Below are 14,036 nucleotides of genomic sequence, written 5' to 3'. Positions count from 1 at the left end.
GTGGGGAAGCAGGACTCACAGGCTTTTTCTATGAGTGGGCAGAGGAAGCAGGCCTCACAAGCTTTCTTTATGAATGGGGAAAGGAATCAGGACTCAGGCTTTCTCTATGAGAGAGTTGGTGGAAGCAGGACTCTCAGGCTTTCTTTGAGTGGGTGGAGGAAGCAGGACTCACAGGCTTTATGAATGGGGAAAGCAATCAGGACTCAGGCTCTATCTATGAAAGAGCTGGTGGAAGCAGGACTCAGAGGATTTCTTTATGAGTGGGTTGATGAAGCAGGGGACTCAGGCTTTCTCTGAGTAGGAGGTGGGAGCAGGACTCGCATATTTTCTCTGAACGAGAGGAGGAAGCAAGACTCGCGTGCATTTTAAATAGGCAGAGGAAACAGGACTCACAGGCTTTGAGTATATTTGGAAGGAGGAAGCAAGACTCAAACTTTTTCTAAGGGGGGAGCAGGACTCTCAGGCTTTTTCTTTGAGTGGGTGGACGATGCAGGCCTCAAGGGCTTTCACAGTAAGTGGGTGGAGGATGCAAGACGCAGGCTTTTTCCGCACATTTTGGCACCAGATAAACAGCTTCTTACAGCACAGAACCCCATAATAAGACACTACATCCTTGTGCTCGTCCATCCGCCTCTTCCCTCTGCAGCTTTTAGATAACACACATGACAGATCCGCTGTAATTCTCGGCGTCCTTTTTCTCCAAATATTGGTTGTGTGACTGTGGATTTACTGATCATTTTTATTTTTCAGTGGCCAAATATCAATATGAAAAACTGTAAAGACGAGCAGCTGCACAGGTAGAGCGACGTCCGTGCCGGGTGTCCAGTGTCGTCACGTCGTCTCCCGTTCCCATCATTTGCTGATTTCACTTCTTCGCGTTCTCCAGGTTTGTGCGTCGGCTCCTGTTCTTTTACAAGCCCAGCAGTTCGCTCTATGCCAACCTGGAACTGGACTACAGTAAAGCCAAGCAGCTGACAGTGGTCGGTTGCCAGTTCACAGAGTTCCTGCTGGAGTCGGAGGACGTGAGTACATTCGACTGCGAGTTGTGCCAAAAGGAGAGACCAAGCTGGAGGCCGCTGTATTGAGGGATGTTTTTTTCTTTTATTGTCGTAGGATGGACAGGGCTACCTGGAGGAGCTGGTGAAAGATATCGTGCAATGGATGGTGTCCATATCCGGAATGAAGCAAGAGCGCAGCCTGCAGAACAACGGCTTACTGACCACCCTCTGCCAGTACTACCTTCTCTTCATCGGGACTCTCTCCTGCCATCCGCACGGAGTCAAGATGCTGGAGAAGTGCAATGTATTCCAGTGGTACGTCCCGAGCTCGTGACCAGTCGTTACAGATCGTCATCCTCTTCATACATCTCTGCCCACTTCTTATTCTATATGTATTCATTGCACCTGCACAATGGTTGCTTTCTTTCCACCATTGGGCATAATGAGGTTTTTGTTTTTTTACCCCACATGCAGAACGTCTTTTTTAGGCGTATTTCGTTTTTCAGAAAACGCTCAAAAGAATAAACTTCTGTATGTAAAGACAAGTCGCTGTGCACATGTCCAGGATTTTAAAAACGTCTTGAGGTTCCTAAAAGCGTCAGTCGATTATAAGAATTGGCCGCTCCGCCGTTCTTCTAGTGTTTTCTCACTCACTTTACGATACAAGTCAGTTCGGATGCTCAGAAGACACTCGGATGTTTTTTGGGGGGTGTTTTGCTCCAGCTTTTGCTGTTTTAAAAAAACCCGCTAGCGGTTTCTTCCTTTTTCAATGAAGAGAAAACAATTCTGGAGAAATAGTAAAAACATAACACAAAGAACATAGGAAAATTCTCCCCCCCCCCCCACCCAAGAAAAAATAAAGATATGCCAGCAGCCAAAACAGTCAGAAAGCGCTCAGGAAACAAGAGAAAAAACGAAACAAACAAAAGACACTTCAGGAAAAAAGAACCCACAGTTTCCTGAAAAGTTTTCTGCTTGAAAAACTCTTGTTCGCCTGAGACATCATGTGCACATGCGTTAAGGCAGTCCGTTTAACGGATTGTGTTACACCGCGGTGTAGCGCAATCCGTTATCTCTGCCATTAACCCCCATTATCGGGTGCATCGCCAACGCATGCCATAATCGGCATGCGCTAGTGATGTGCCGGCATTCAGTGATGAAGCATCTGCTATAGCGTTAACGCAGCCCGTCAACGTTATGCGTCGGGCTGCTTTAACGCAGTATGAACCTGGCCTTACACATTTCCTCCAATTCCAGGGTTTACTTGAATGCTGCTTTGTTTATGGCTCTCCTTGGATAGAGACATGAGCTCCGCCTCCTGCTTCAACTCCTCCTTCTCTTCCTCCCTATCCAACTCCTCATCCTCCTCCCCATCCTTCTCATTAACATTGTCCTCATCTTTTTCCTCCGAATCCTCATTCTCCTCCTCCGAATCCTCATATTCCTCCGAAATCTCATTCTCCTCTGAAATCTCATTCTCCTGCGGATCCTCATTCTCCTGCGGATCCTCATTCTCCTGCGGATCCTCATTCTCCTGCGGATCCTCATTCTCCTGCGGATCCTCATGCTCCTCCGGATCCTCATGCTCCTCCGGATCCTCATGCTCCTCCGGATCCTCATGCTCCTCCGGATCCTCATGCTCCTCCGGATCCTCATGCTCCTCCGGATCCTCATGCTCCTCCGGATCCTCATGCTACTTTTCCGCCTCCTCATGCTACTTTTCCGCCTCCTCGTGCTCCTTTTCCGCCTCCTCGTGCTCCTTTTCCGCCTCCTCGTGCTCCTTTTCCGCCTCCTCGTGCTCCTTTTCCGTTTTCTCTTGTTCCTTTTCCGCCTCCTCTTGTTCCTCTTCCGCCTCCTCTTGTTCCTCCTCCGCCTCCTCTTGCTCCTCCTCTTGCTCCTCCTCTTGCTCCTCCTCTTGCGCCTCCTCTTGCGCCTCCTCTTGCGCCTCCTCCTCTTGCTCCTCCTCTTGCTCCTCCTCTTGCTCCTCTTGCGCCTCCTCCTCCTCCTGCTCCTCTTGCGCCGCCTCCTCCTTCTGCTCCTCTTTCTTCTCCTGATTGACACTCATTCTAGGTGTTGCTGAATGAATTTCTTGATAATTCCTCCTGTCATTATTTTATTTTACAGTCTCCTAAATCTTTGCTCGCTGAAAAATCAAGACCACTTATTGAAGTTGGCTGTGTCTAGTTTGGATTACAGCCGGGACGGACTCGCCAGGGTCATTCTGTCCAAAACCCTGACCGCCTCTCCAGACGTAAGTGATTAACGCTGCTCGTCTCCAGTTACCTAAGCCGCGAGCCTTGCTGTGGTCCTGCTGCTGCTGATCATTCATTATTCGCGCCGGGCTCTTTGGCACCTGTATGTCTGCCATGCACACGCGGGAGCCTCTGAATCTTCTCAAGCGCCCGTGCGACTTAGACTTGATGTATGTAGGGTCACCGGCATGGTGCGCATGCGCCGAAACTGCAGCACCATTGAGGGAGTAGCGGTCACATGGGATGCCATGTGATTTGTTACTGACACCTGCCCCTTGAGAAAGCAAGGAAAAAATCCATGCGAAACGCGCGTTGGGGTTTGAACCACCCGGTTTTTTGCATCGCCCGGCAGGAGTCCGCACCAAAATACCCAGAAACTTGCTTTGATTAATTTTTTTTTTTTTACTGCTTCCCCCCCCCCCCCGCTCCTTTTTTGCAGAGTTGTCGTCTTTACGCCACAAAGCACCTGAGGGTTCTCCTAAGAGCCAACGTTGAGTTCTTCAGCAATTGGGGGATCGAACTATTGGTGACGCAGCTGCACGACAAAAACAAGAATATCTCCACAGAAGCCCTGGACGTTTTGGATGAGGCTTGTGAGGATAAGGTGAGCCCTGGAACAGTGTTAAAGGGGTCATTCCCCTTTCAGAAAACGTCGCTGTACTCACCATCCCCAGGTCTAATAGTGAGTCTCCACAGCTGGCTGGAGTTTCCTTTGAGACCCTGTGGATCTATAAAAATATTTCATTAATTAGCCTGTGGCTCAGTGGTTAGCACTGCAGCCTTGCAGCGCTGGGGTCCTGGGTTCGAATCCCATCATCTGCAAGGAGTTTGTATGTTCTCCCCGCGTTTGCGTGGGTTTCCTCCAGCTACTCCGTTTTCCTCCCACATTCCAAAGACATACTGATAAGGGCGACACGAGAACATTTTTTATTTATTTTTTATACAATTTCCGATATTTTTATTTATTTTTTTCAGCAGCTTAGAGGGCAAAAAAGCAAACAAAAAACAGTGCCAGTTTGGTATCACCATAATAGTAGTGACCTGGAGAATGGCGTTATCGCACAATGAATGCCAAAAAATAAAAGGCAGAATTGCACATGTATTTATTTTTTACCATTTCATTCCGCTTGGAATTTTTTTTTTCTCCCGTTTTTCAGGACATTATATGGTAGAATTGATCGGTGTGTCATTCAAAGCTACAAGTGGTCACGCAATAAAATAAGCCACCGCACAACTGTGGGGGTGGAAAGATTAACAAAAAATAACTGTGGCTGTCGGAGGAAGGGAAGGAAGAAAATAAAGCCGTGTCCCCATCGCCAAAATTTTAGCCAAATATGTAGTAGGTATAGTAATAATAATATTAGAAAATACTTTCACTTAGAAATGTAGTATAGTTCTTCTGATTCGCTGTGTTGTTTTACCCCACGTACAGGGCATTGCAGTTCCTTGGGTATCTATGGTTATGACCACTCAGATGGTGACAGTTTGTTGTTGGCGGTCGTAACTACTGCAATGCCCTGCACATGGAGTGACATAGCTAATCAGAAGAACTATACTACATTTCTAATTGGAGACATTATGATTACACCTACTAAATATTGGGATAAGATCTTGGCGATGGGAATACCCCTTTAATATTGATGTCACAGATGAAGGACACTTGATTGTGGCCTATGGATGAGATATTCATGTCCGTCTGTCTCTGACCGTCTCTTCTTTTCCTCTAGGCTAATCTCCACGCTCTCATCCAGATGAAGCCGGCTCTCTCTCACCTCGGAGACAAGGGGCTGCTGCTCCTCCTGCGGTAGGAGCGGTTACCCCCTAGGTAGCGTTTCCCCACGGGGGTCCGCGTCCCTTGTACTTACCTGTCCGTCCTTCACATTGCAGGTTCCTCTCGATTCCAAAGGGGTTTTCCTATCTGAATGAAAGGGGCTACGTAACAAAGGAGCTGGAGAAGTGGCAGAAGGTGCGTACGCACTCATGTTTGTTAGCCAACGAGGCGGGGACTTCTCATTTTGGAATATGGTGGCGCTTATTATTCACCTTCATTCTTAGGAATACAATTTAAAATACGTTGATCTGATTGAAGAGCAGCTGAACGAGGCGCTGACCACCTACCGCAAGCCCGTGGACGGCGACAACTACGTCCGACGCAGTAATCAACGGTAACGGCTGCTTCCCCCAATACATCACGCTCCGAGGGGCGTCCACATGCCGATCACTCTCACACGTGCGCTTGTCTCATTCACAGAGTGATGCGTCCGTACGTCTATCTGCCCGTTCACCTCTATGGACAACTGGTGCATCACAAAACCGGCTGCCACCTTCTGGAAGTCCAGGTGAGAAAACGTGATCGCTGCGACAAAACGCACCCGGATAAAACAGATTATATTCGACTTCTTCCTTTTTTTTTTTTTTTTTTTTCTTTTTGTAGTTTTCATATTAATTTTGTTAAATTGTTATTTTAAATATCTTTTTTGTTTATTTTTTTATATTGTATTTTTCCTATTTATTTTACATTTTTGTCGTCTTATTATTTGATGTATTTTTTTTTTTTATTTGATGTAATGATTTTTTTAATATTTCTAGTATTATGGGGTTTTTTTAGGTTTTATTTTAGGATTCATTTTTTAGCCTATTGTTTTTACTTTTGTTTTATATGTATTTTATTTTAGAATTTTTCTTTGATCTTTAGTTTATTTTTTATTTGGATACATATTTTTGTTATGATATTTACTTTTTCTTTTTTGTAATTTCATTTTATTTTTTATATTTTCACTATATTTACATGTTTGGTATTTTTTTATATTTTATTATGTGCTTTGTTTTTCAGTGTCTTTCAATTATAATTTAACCGCTTATTTATTTCATTTTTGTTTTTTACTATGTGATATTTATTGTAGTTTTGATATTTTTTCAATTTTTTTAATATTTTATTTTATTTTTTTTTTATACACCATCTGTACATATTATTTGGTAGATTTTTGTGTTTTAGTATGTAATACTTATTTTAGGCTTTTTTTTATTATCGTACAATTATAAGTTAACTCATTGTACTAAGTATTTCATTTTTTTCTATATTTTGTTCATGTATTTTACATATTTATTAGCTTTTTTATTACTATTCTTTATTTTATAATTTTTAGTTTAAATTTGTTTTCAATTATTTTGTGTATTCAATTTTTTTGTGTATATATATATTTTTTCTCTATATTTGGATCTTATTTTGTTAAAGTGATCATTTTATTTTATTAATATACTTGTTTTTAGATTACAACTTTTAATTTATTTGTTAAATATTAGTTTTTTTTAAATGTGTTTTTATTTTTTTAATTTAATTTTCTAAATGTTTTATTTTGCAGAACGTTGTTCCGGATCTCAGTTACACGGTGCGATCTCCGTCGTTGGATAACTGGGAGGGAATCAAGCAGCTGAAGGCGGCTCTATGGTCCCTGGTACGAGTAACGCCTTATGTGGGGGGGAGCGGGAAGCTCCGTTCTTAATATGGGTTCCATTTATGACTTGTTTGTTTGCAGGGTAACATTGGTTCCTCTAACTGGGGTCTTAACTTACTCCAAGAAGAAAATGTGATTCCGGATATCATTGCACTGGCTCAGCACTGCGAGGTGCTCTCTATTCGAGGGTAAGACAAGGCCCAGAAACTATCACAGGTCTGTCAGTGGGACTGTAAAGTGATCAAACTGCTGCAAAATGCTCAATATTGGTCACATGACACATTTTATGATTACATTCTGGCTTCCAACGGCCGCCACCAGGGGGAGCTCACTGTACTCTCCTAACTAGACAGTCAGCTCCCTCTACTGGTTGGGATAGGCACCATCAATATGCAGTCTGCTCCCTCTAGTGGCCATCGGAAGAACTAGCAATTTTCTCTTAGCTCCCTCTAGTGGCGGTGGTAGCCACCAGCATTACATACATCTTTAGTCGTTATATATTGGTATTATGTTGGGTCCCGATATCACCGACTGCCTCCTTCTCTGGTCTCCTTCTCTGGTCTCCTTCTCTGGTCTCCTTCTCTGGTCTCCTTCTCTGGTCTCCTTCTCTGGTCTCCTTCTCTGGTCTCCTTCTCTGGTCTCCTTCTCTGGTCTCCTTCTCTGGTCTCCTGTGGCTTCTTTCTCTGGCCTCCTTCTCTGGCCTCCTTCTCTGGCCTCCTTCTCTGGCCTCCTTCTCTGGCCTCCTTCTCTGGCTTCCTTCTCTGGCCTCTTTCTCTGGCTTCCTTCTCTGGCCTCCTTCTCTGGCCTCTTTCTCTGGCTTCCTTCTCTGGCCTCTTTCTCTGGCTTCCTTCTCTGGCCTCTTTCTCTGGCTTCCTTCTCTGGCCTCCTTCTCTGGTCTCCTCTGGCTTCCTTCTCTGGTCTCCTCTGGCTTCCTTCTCTGGTCTCCTCTGGCTTCCTTCTCTGGTCTCCTCTGGCTTCCTTCTCTGGTCTCCTCTGGCTTCCTTCTCTGGTCTCCTCTGGCTTCCTTCTCTGGTCTCCTCTGGCTTCCTTCTCTGGTCTCCTCTGGCTTCCTTCTCTGGCTTCCTCCTCTGGCTTCCTTCTCTGGTCTCCTCTGGCCTCCTTCTCTGGTCTCCTCTGGCTTCCTTCTCTGGCCTCCTTCTCTGGTCTCCTCTGGCCTCCTTCTCTGGTCTCCTCTGGCTTCCTTCTCTGGCCTCCTTCTCCTTCCTTCTCTGGTCTCCTCTGGCTTCCTTCTCTGGCCTCCTTCTCCTTCCTTCTCTGGTCTCCTCTGGCCTCCTTCTCTAATAATAATAATAATATAATAAATTTTATTTCTATAGCGCCGACATATTCCGCAGCACTTTACATTTCAGAGGGGATTTGTACAGACAATAGACATTACAGCATAACAATAATCACATACAGTAGATTATAACAAATACCAAGAGGAATGAGGGCCCTGCTCGCAAGCTTACAGTCTTTGAGGAAAGAGGTAGACACGAAAGGTGGGTGGTAACAGTTGCTCTGATTGTATGGACCAGCCATAATGTTAAGTGTGTGACAGTACAGACACAGAGGGCTAATGGATGCATAAAGCATGTGGGAACATGATGCGGGGAACCTGGTTATGGTAAAACTTTTGGCTCTGCCACACAGGGATAGGTTAGGTTAATGTGTTGAGGCGGTAGGCCAGTCTGAATAAATGCGTTTTCAGGGCACGCTTAAAATTGTGGGGATTGGGGACTAATCGTATTGACCTGGGAAGTACATTCCAAAGAATTGGCGCGGCGCGTGTAAAGTCTTGGAGACGGGAGTGGGAGGTTCTGACTATTGAGGATGCTAACCTCAGGTCATCAGCAGAACGGAGGGCGCGGGTAGGGTGGTATACTGAAACAAGGGAGGAGATGTAGGGTGGTGCTGAGCCATGGAGGGCTTTGTGGGTGAGGGTAATAAGTTTATACTGAATTCTGGAGTGGATGGGTAGCCAGTGTAATGACTGGCACAAGGTAGAGGCATCGGTGAACTTCTCTGGCCTCCTTCTCTGGCCTCCTTCTCTGGCCTCCTTCTCTGGCCTCCTTCTCTGGCCTCCTTCTCTGGCCTCCTTCTCTGGCTTCCTTCTCTGGTCTCCTCTGGCTTCCTTCTCTGGTCTCCTCTGGCTTCCTTCTCTGGTCTACTCTGGCCTCCTTCTCTGGTCTACTCTGGCCTCCTTCTCTGGCCTCCTTCTCTGGCCTCCTCTGGCTTCCTTCTCTGGCCTCCTCTGGCTTCCTTCTCTGGTCTCCTCTGGCTTCCTTCTTCTGGTCTCCTCTGGCTTCCTTCTCTGGTCTACTCTGGCCTCCTTCTCTGGCCTCCTTCTCTGGCCTCCTTCTCTGGCCTCCTTCTCTGGCCTCCTTCTCTGGCCTCCTTCTCTGGCCTCCTTCTCTGGCCTCCTCTGGCTTCCTTCTCTGGTCTCCTCTGGCCTCCTTCTCTGGCCTCCTTCTCTGGCCTCCTTCTCTGGCCTCCTTCTCTGGCCTCCTTCTCTGGCCTCCATCTGTTACATCCGTCCCTTTGTGTTTCTCCAGAACCTGCGCCTACGTCCTCGGATTACTTTCCAAAACCAAGCAAGGGTGCGACATCCTGAAGCAGCACAACTGGGACACCGTGCGGCACAGCAGAAGACATCCGTGGCCGGTGGTCCCTGACGACATTGAGCAGCTCTGCCACGAGCTGTGCTCCATCCCCAGCACCCTCAGCCTGAACTCCGAGTCCACCAGCTCCCGGCACAACAGCGAGAGCGAATCTGCGCTGCCCAGTGAGAGCCGCCATAGTTTTATGCCTCTATTCCTCCCTTTCTTCCCAGAGCCATAACTTTGTTTTTCCTCCATTTCTATAGCCATATGGGGGCTTGTTTTTTCCGTGATGAGTTGTAGTTTTTCTGGATTACAAAGGCTTGGCGGCTTACTACCAGAAACAGTGCCAACACCTGTCTTTGAGTTGTATTGCATGTCCATTGAAGTGAATGGAGCGGAGCCTGCAGACGGGTGCGGTGCTGTTCCTGGAGGAAAGCTGTGGCTCATAGTTCTGGTCACTCCCTTTAGGGTGGGGTGGGACATGTCCTCCATATAATGCATGCCTAGTTTTTATTTTCTGTGACCTCTTCCTTTCCTTCCCGCGTACAGGCATGTTCATCATAGAGGACGACCCCTGCAGCAATTCCTCCCCCAGCCCCTTCTTCCTGTACGACGATCACGAGCAGACCTTCTATGACAAACCCTTGAAGGACAAAGATCGCAGCCCCTTCACCCTCCTGGCCCAGAGCAAGTTCGTGAAAAATAGATTTCTAAACTCCTTAACTCTGCCAAGTAAGAAGTTCCGCAGCAGCAGTAGCAGCGACTCCAAAACCAGTAAACTGCGTGATCTGAGGCGGAACAGGACGGTGACCGAGCCGTGGTCGGACTCAGAGTTCCCCTCTATGGACAGTTTGGGATCCGTCTTCAAAGTTCCCAAAATAAACACCAGTCGCCTGGACACCTCGGTAAGCAAACACACGGAAGACAACGGCAGTACTCCCAGCATTACCGAGAATGACCTCAAGCTTCCGAAAAGTTTAGGGAGCGAGAACCACCGGGACCACGCCAGCCGAGAGCGGCTGATCGGCGACGGCTCCACCACCACACACTTCAAGAGCCGCAGCCTAAGCTTCAACACGGACACCACAACCAGCGGCATCAGCTCCATGAGCTCCAGCCCGTCCCGCGAGACCGTGGGGATCGACACTACAAACATGGACACGGACTGCGGGAGCCTGAGCACCGTCATCAGCACCAAAACCGTCAAGACCAACCTGCCCGCCATGCTGCACCCCAACCACCTGCCCCTCTCCAAGTCCAACTCCGTGTCCTTGGTCCCTCCGGGGTCCTCACACACGCTTCCTCGTAGGGCACAGTCACTGAAGGCTCCTTCTATGGCTGCCATTAAGACTTTGGCGGATTATAACTTCACCTACACCAGTTCTAGGGACGCTTTTGGCTACGCGACACTGAAACGACTCCAGCAGCAGCGGTTGCATCCCTCCCTGTCTCATTCCGATGCTTTGGCTTCACCGGCAAAAGACGTTCTCTTCACTGATACTATAACCATGAAAACAGGAAGCTTGGACTCCAGACTGACCTCCAGCAGGTACACAGCAAATACTATATCTGTACAGCCAGATTTATACAGTCACCAGTAGGAGGAGCTCACTACAAACAGATTTATACAGTCACCACTAGGGGGAGCTCACTACATACAGATTTATACAGTCACCACTAGGGGGAGCTCACTACATACAGATTTATACAGTCACCACTAGGGGGCGCTCACTACATACAGATTTATACAGCCACCACTAGGGGGAGCTCACTACATACAGATTTATACAGCCTCCACTAGAGGGAGCTCACTACACACAGATTTATACAGTCACCACTAGGGGGCGCTCACCACATACAGATTTATACAGTCACCAGTAGGGGGATCTCACTACATACAGATTTATACAGTCACCACTAGAGTGAGCTCTCTACATACAGATTTATACAGCCACCTCTAGGGGAAGCTCACTACATATAGATTTATACAGTCACCACTAGGGGGAGCTCACTACATACAGATTTATACAGTCACGACTAGTGGGTGATCACTACATACAGATTTATACAGTCACCACTAGGAGGAGCTCACTACATACAGATTTATACACTCACCACTAGAGGGAGCTCACTACATACAGATTTATAAAGTCAACACTAGGGGGAGCTCACTACATACAGATTTATACAGCTACCACTAGGGGGGCTCACTACATACAGGTTTATACTGTCAGCACTAGGGGAATCTCACTACATACAGATTTATACAGTCACCACTAGGGGGAGCTCACTACATACAGATTTATACAGTCAACACTAGGGGGAGATCACTACATACAGACTTATACAGTCACCACTAGGGGGAGCTCACTACATACAGATTTATACAGCCACCACTAGGGGGGCTCACAACATACAGATTTATACAGTCAGCACTAGTTGGAGCTCACTACATACAGATTTATACAGCCACCACTAGAGGGAGGTCACCCCTAGAGATGAGCGAATTTGCTTGGTGAATGTTCGCCAAACATAAATTCGGCATGAATATGGCACATTCGGTTCCGTGATCGTAAACCTGAGCAAAAGTGCATAAAATTGGTAAAAATTGGTAAAACTTGGTATCATTTGGTAAAAGTGCGGGAAAATATTTGCATTGCCACAAAAATATTTCCCGCACTTTAGCAAAGATTATGGTGGTGTATCATGAGCGTTTGGCACGTGTATGATGAGGGGAGGGGGTTTGCAGAGATCAGAGGCGCAGCATTCTTGTAAGCACAGCAGTCATTTTTTTTTTTTCCTAACTTTATGTGTGCACATTGCGGCTAGCCAATCAGAGCGCAGGAAACACCAACAATGTCCTGACATAACGGCTTGTGTCATTGGCTGCTGAAATCGCATGTCCCTCTCCATATCAATAGCTGTCATGTTGTTTTGGCGCCATTGTGACCCTGTAACACCTCCTGACGCTGCCACTGTTTGCATCCAAATTTCAGCTAGTTAGGTGGTTGTATGTCAGTCAGATAATGTAGGTAGCTACTGTCCAGTGTGGCTGTAAAATTTACCTTCCAGCACTTATTTTTATTTGTTGACCATACTGAGGTCCACAAAGAAAGCCAGCAGGGCTCGTGTTGTGCGCTGCTTCTATTGTGATCCGTGCACGAGGATAGCATTGTAATTCACGTGTAGCCTGCTGTATCCCACCTTGTCATTTTGTGGTGGTGAAAGTAACCTGTCTGCAGACCTAAGGCACATTAAATGAAAACTATCATTTTTTTATTTGCAAAAAGTTAGCCCGCCCGCTGTAACCCACTTTGTCATTTGTTTGGGTTGAAATAAAGCTGTAGAGGCCTGATCCAGAGGCCACAAACAAATGCTTCTGTTATTGGCGTCATACAGTAAGTAAAAATAGTTTGTAGCATCTAGTGTGTTATAGGGGCCTGATCCTTGGTCAAATAAAAAAAATCATTTTTCTAACGCAATACAGCACGCCATATTTCACCTTGGAATTTACTGTCGCTGAAATTCAGCTGTTTGCAGAGGTGGTGCAGAGTTTAAAATCTAATTTTTGTTGCTAATACTGTGCTCCTACCACACTATCTGAGCAACATGACTGGGAAAAAGCGAGGCCGTGGTGGAAGGTGAATTAGGCTTGGTGTTCAAGGTGGACGTGGGGTAGGTGGTGATATTTGTGAAAGCGCTAGTGAAGCAACGTCACGTCTTATGGAAAGACAACTGACAACTTATGTTACTGGCAGGCTACACCACTACCTTCGTTCGGCAGACGCACAGCTGTACGCCTTGTCGATGATGCCCAGGAAGAGTATGTACTCGAGTGGATGGCAAGTGCTGCTTCAAGTGGCCTCTCTTCCTCCACCTCAACATCACACCCAGTACAGTTCACAGATGTGGCACCCAAATTCCCCTTGCTTCCCACCGCTTCCCAACTATCCAAACTTTCAACTGACTGTAGGGAACCACGGATGGGTGATTCTGAAGAGCTGTTCACAAATTCTATGCCATGGTCATCAGGAGTGTACTCAAAAGCTTTGCAGAGTCAAGATGAGGAAATCTGCACCGATGCTCAAAATTTTTTTTTTAATTTGGATCCGGGACAAGTAGTACGGTCCCAACAGCATCCTGTCCCTCATCATCAGACGTTAACCCCTGGAGGGGTGATCCTGATGAGACTCAGATATCTGAGGCTCATGCGGACTGTTCTTGTGCGGTCAGGGCAAGAGGAGGAGAGTGATTCCAATGGTGAGGATTGTGATAACACCGAGGACGATGATGAGGTGTTAGATCCCAGTTAGCGTGAACATAGAGGCACACAGCTGAGTAGATCATCTGAGGAGGAAGACGAGGAGGTTATGTTTGCTGTCCGTCGCAGACACGTAGTGATGCAGCCACGACGAGCGATACATCCTCAGCTACAACTGTGCCTCTGACCAGCAGCGTCCGTGGGTCTACAGCTTGCAGGAGTGGCAAGGGTTGCCTAGCCTGGGCCCTTTTTGACACTGCAAAGGATGAGCCAACTCACGTAATCTGCCAACTTTACAAAAAAAAAAAAAAAACTGAGTTGCGGTAAAATCTGCAATAATTTGACTACTGCATATATGAACCTTCACATGCGCAATCAACATGCTTTAGTGTGGGAATCCCACTGCGCAAAAATGCGGACATCAGCCGCCCAATCAATCGCCACTGCTGCTTCTAACTCCCCCTCTG

The 14,036-nt window shown here is 46.7% G+C and overlaps 1 protein-coding gene across 3 annotated transcripts in view; it reads left to right on the top strand.

Annotated features, from left to right (window-relative positions):
- RICTOR (RPTOR independent companion of MTOR complex 2) overlaps positions 1-14,036 on the top strand; it is a 92,266-nt gene that overhangs the window by 56,312 nt on the left and 21,918 nt on the right. For all 3 annotated transcript variants that reach the window (XM_073562643.1, XM_073562640.1, XM_073562642.1), the window contains exons 19-31: positions 751-797; positions 887-1,022; positions 1,114-1,313; positions 3,123-3,249; positions 3,690-3,854; positions 4,978-5,054; positions 5,138-5,216; positions 5,306-5,415; positions 5,502-5,589; positions 6,613-6,705; positions 6,787-6,893; positions 9,261-9,490; positions 9,858-10,857. In XM_073562643.1, coding sequence (XP_073418744.1) covers positions 751-797; positions 887-1,022; positions 1,114-1,313; positions 3,123-3,249; positions 3,690-3,854; positions 4,978-5,054; positions 5,138-5,216; positions 5,306-5,415; positions 5,502-5,589; positions 6,613-6,705; positions 6,787-6,893; positions 9,261-9,490; positions 9,858-10,857 — 2,459 coding nt within the window. The remainder of the gene's footprint in view (positions 1-750; positions 798-886; positions 1,023-1,113; positions 1,314-3,122; positions 3,250-3,689; positions 3,855-4,977; positions 5,055-5,137; positions 5,217-5,305; positions 5,416-5,501; positions 5,590-6,612; positions 6,706-6,786; positions 6,894-9,260; positions 9,491-9,857; positions 10,858-14,036) is intronic.

The sequence above is a fragment of the Dendrobates tinctorius genome, unplaced genomic scaffold, assembly GCF_039654945.1.
Source record: "Dendrobates tinctorius isolate UK_male_01 unplaced genomic scaffold, ASM3965494v1 ptg000362l, whole genome shotgun sequence".
Lineage (NCBI taxonomy): Eukaryota > Metazoa > Chordata > Amphibia > Anura > Dendrobatidae > Dendrobates > Dendrobates tinctorius.
This window is presented reverse-complemented; position numbering and strand designations above follow the sequence as displayed.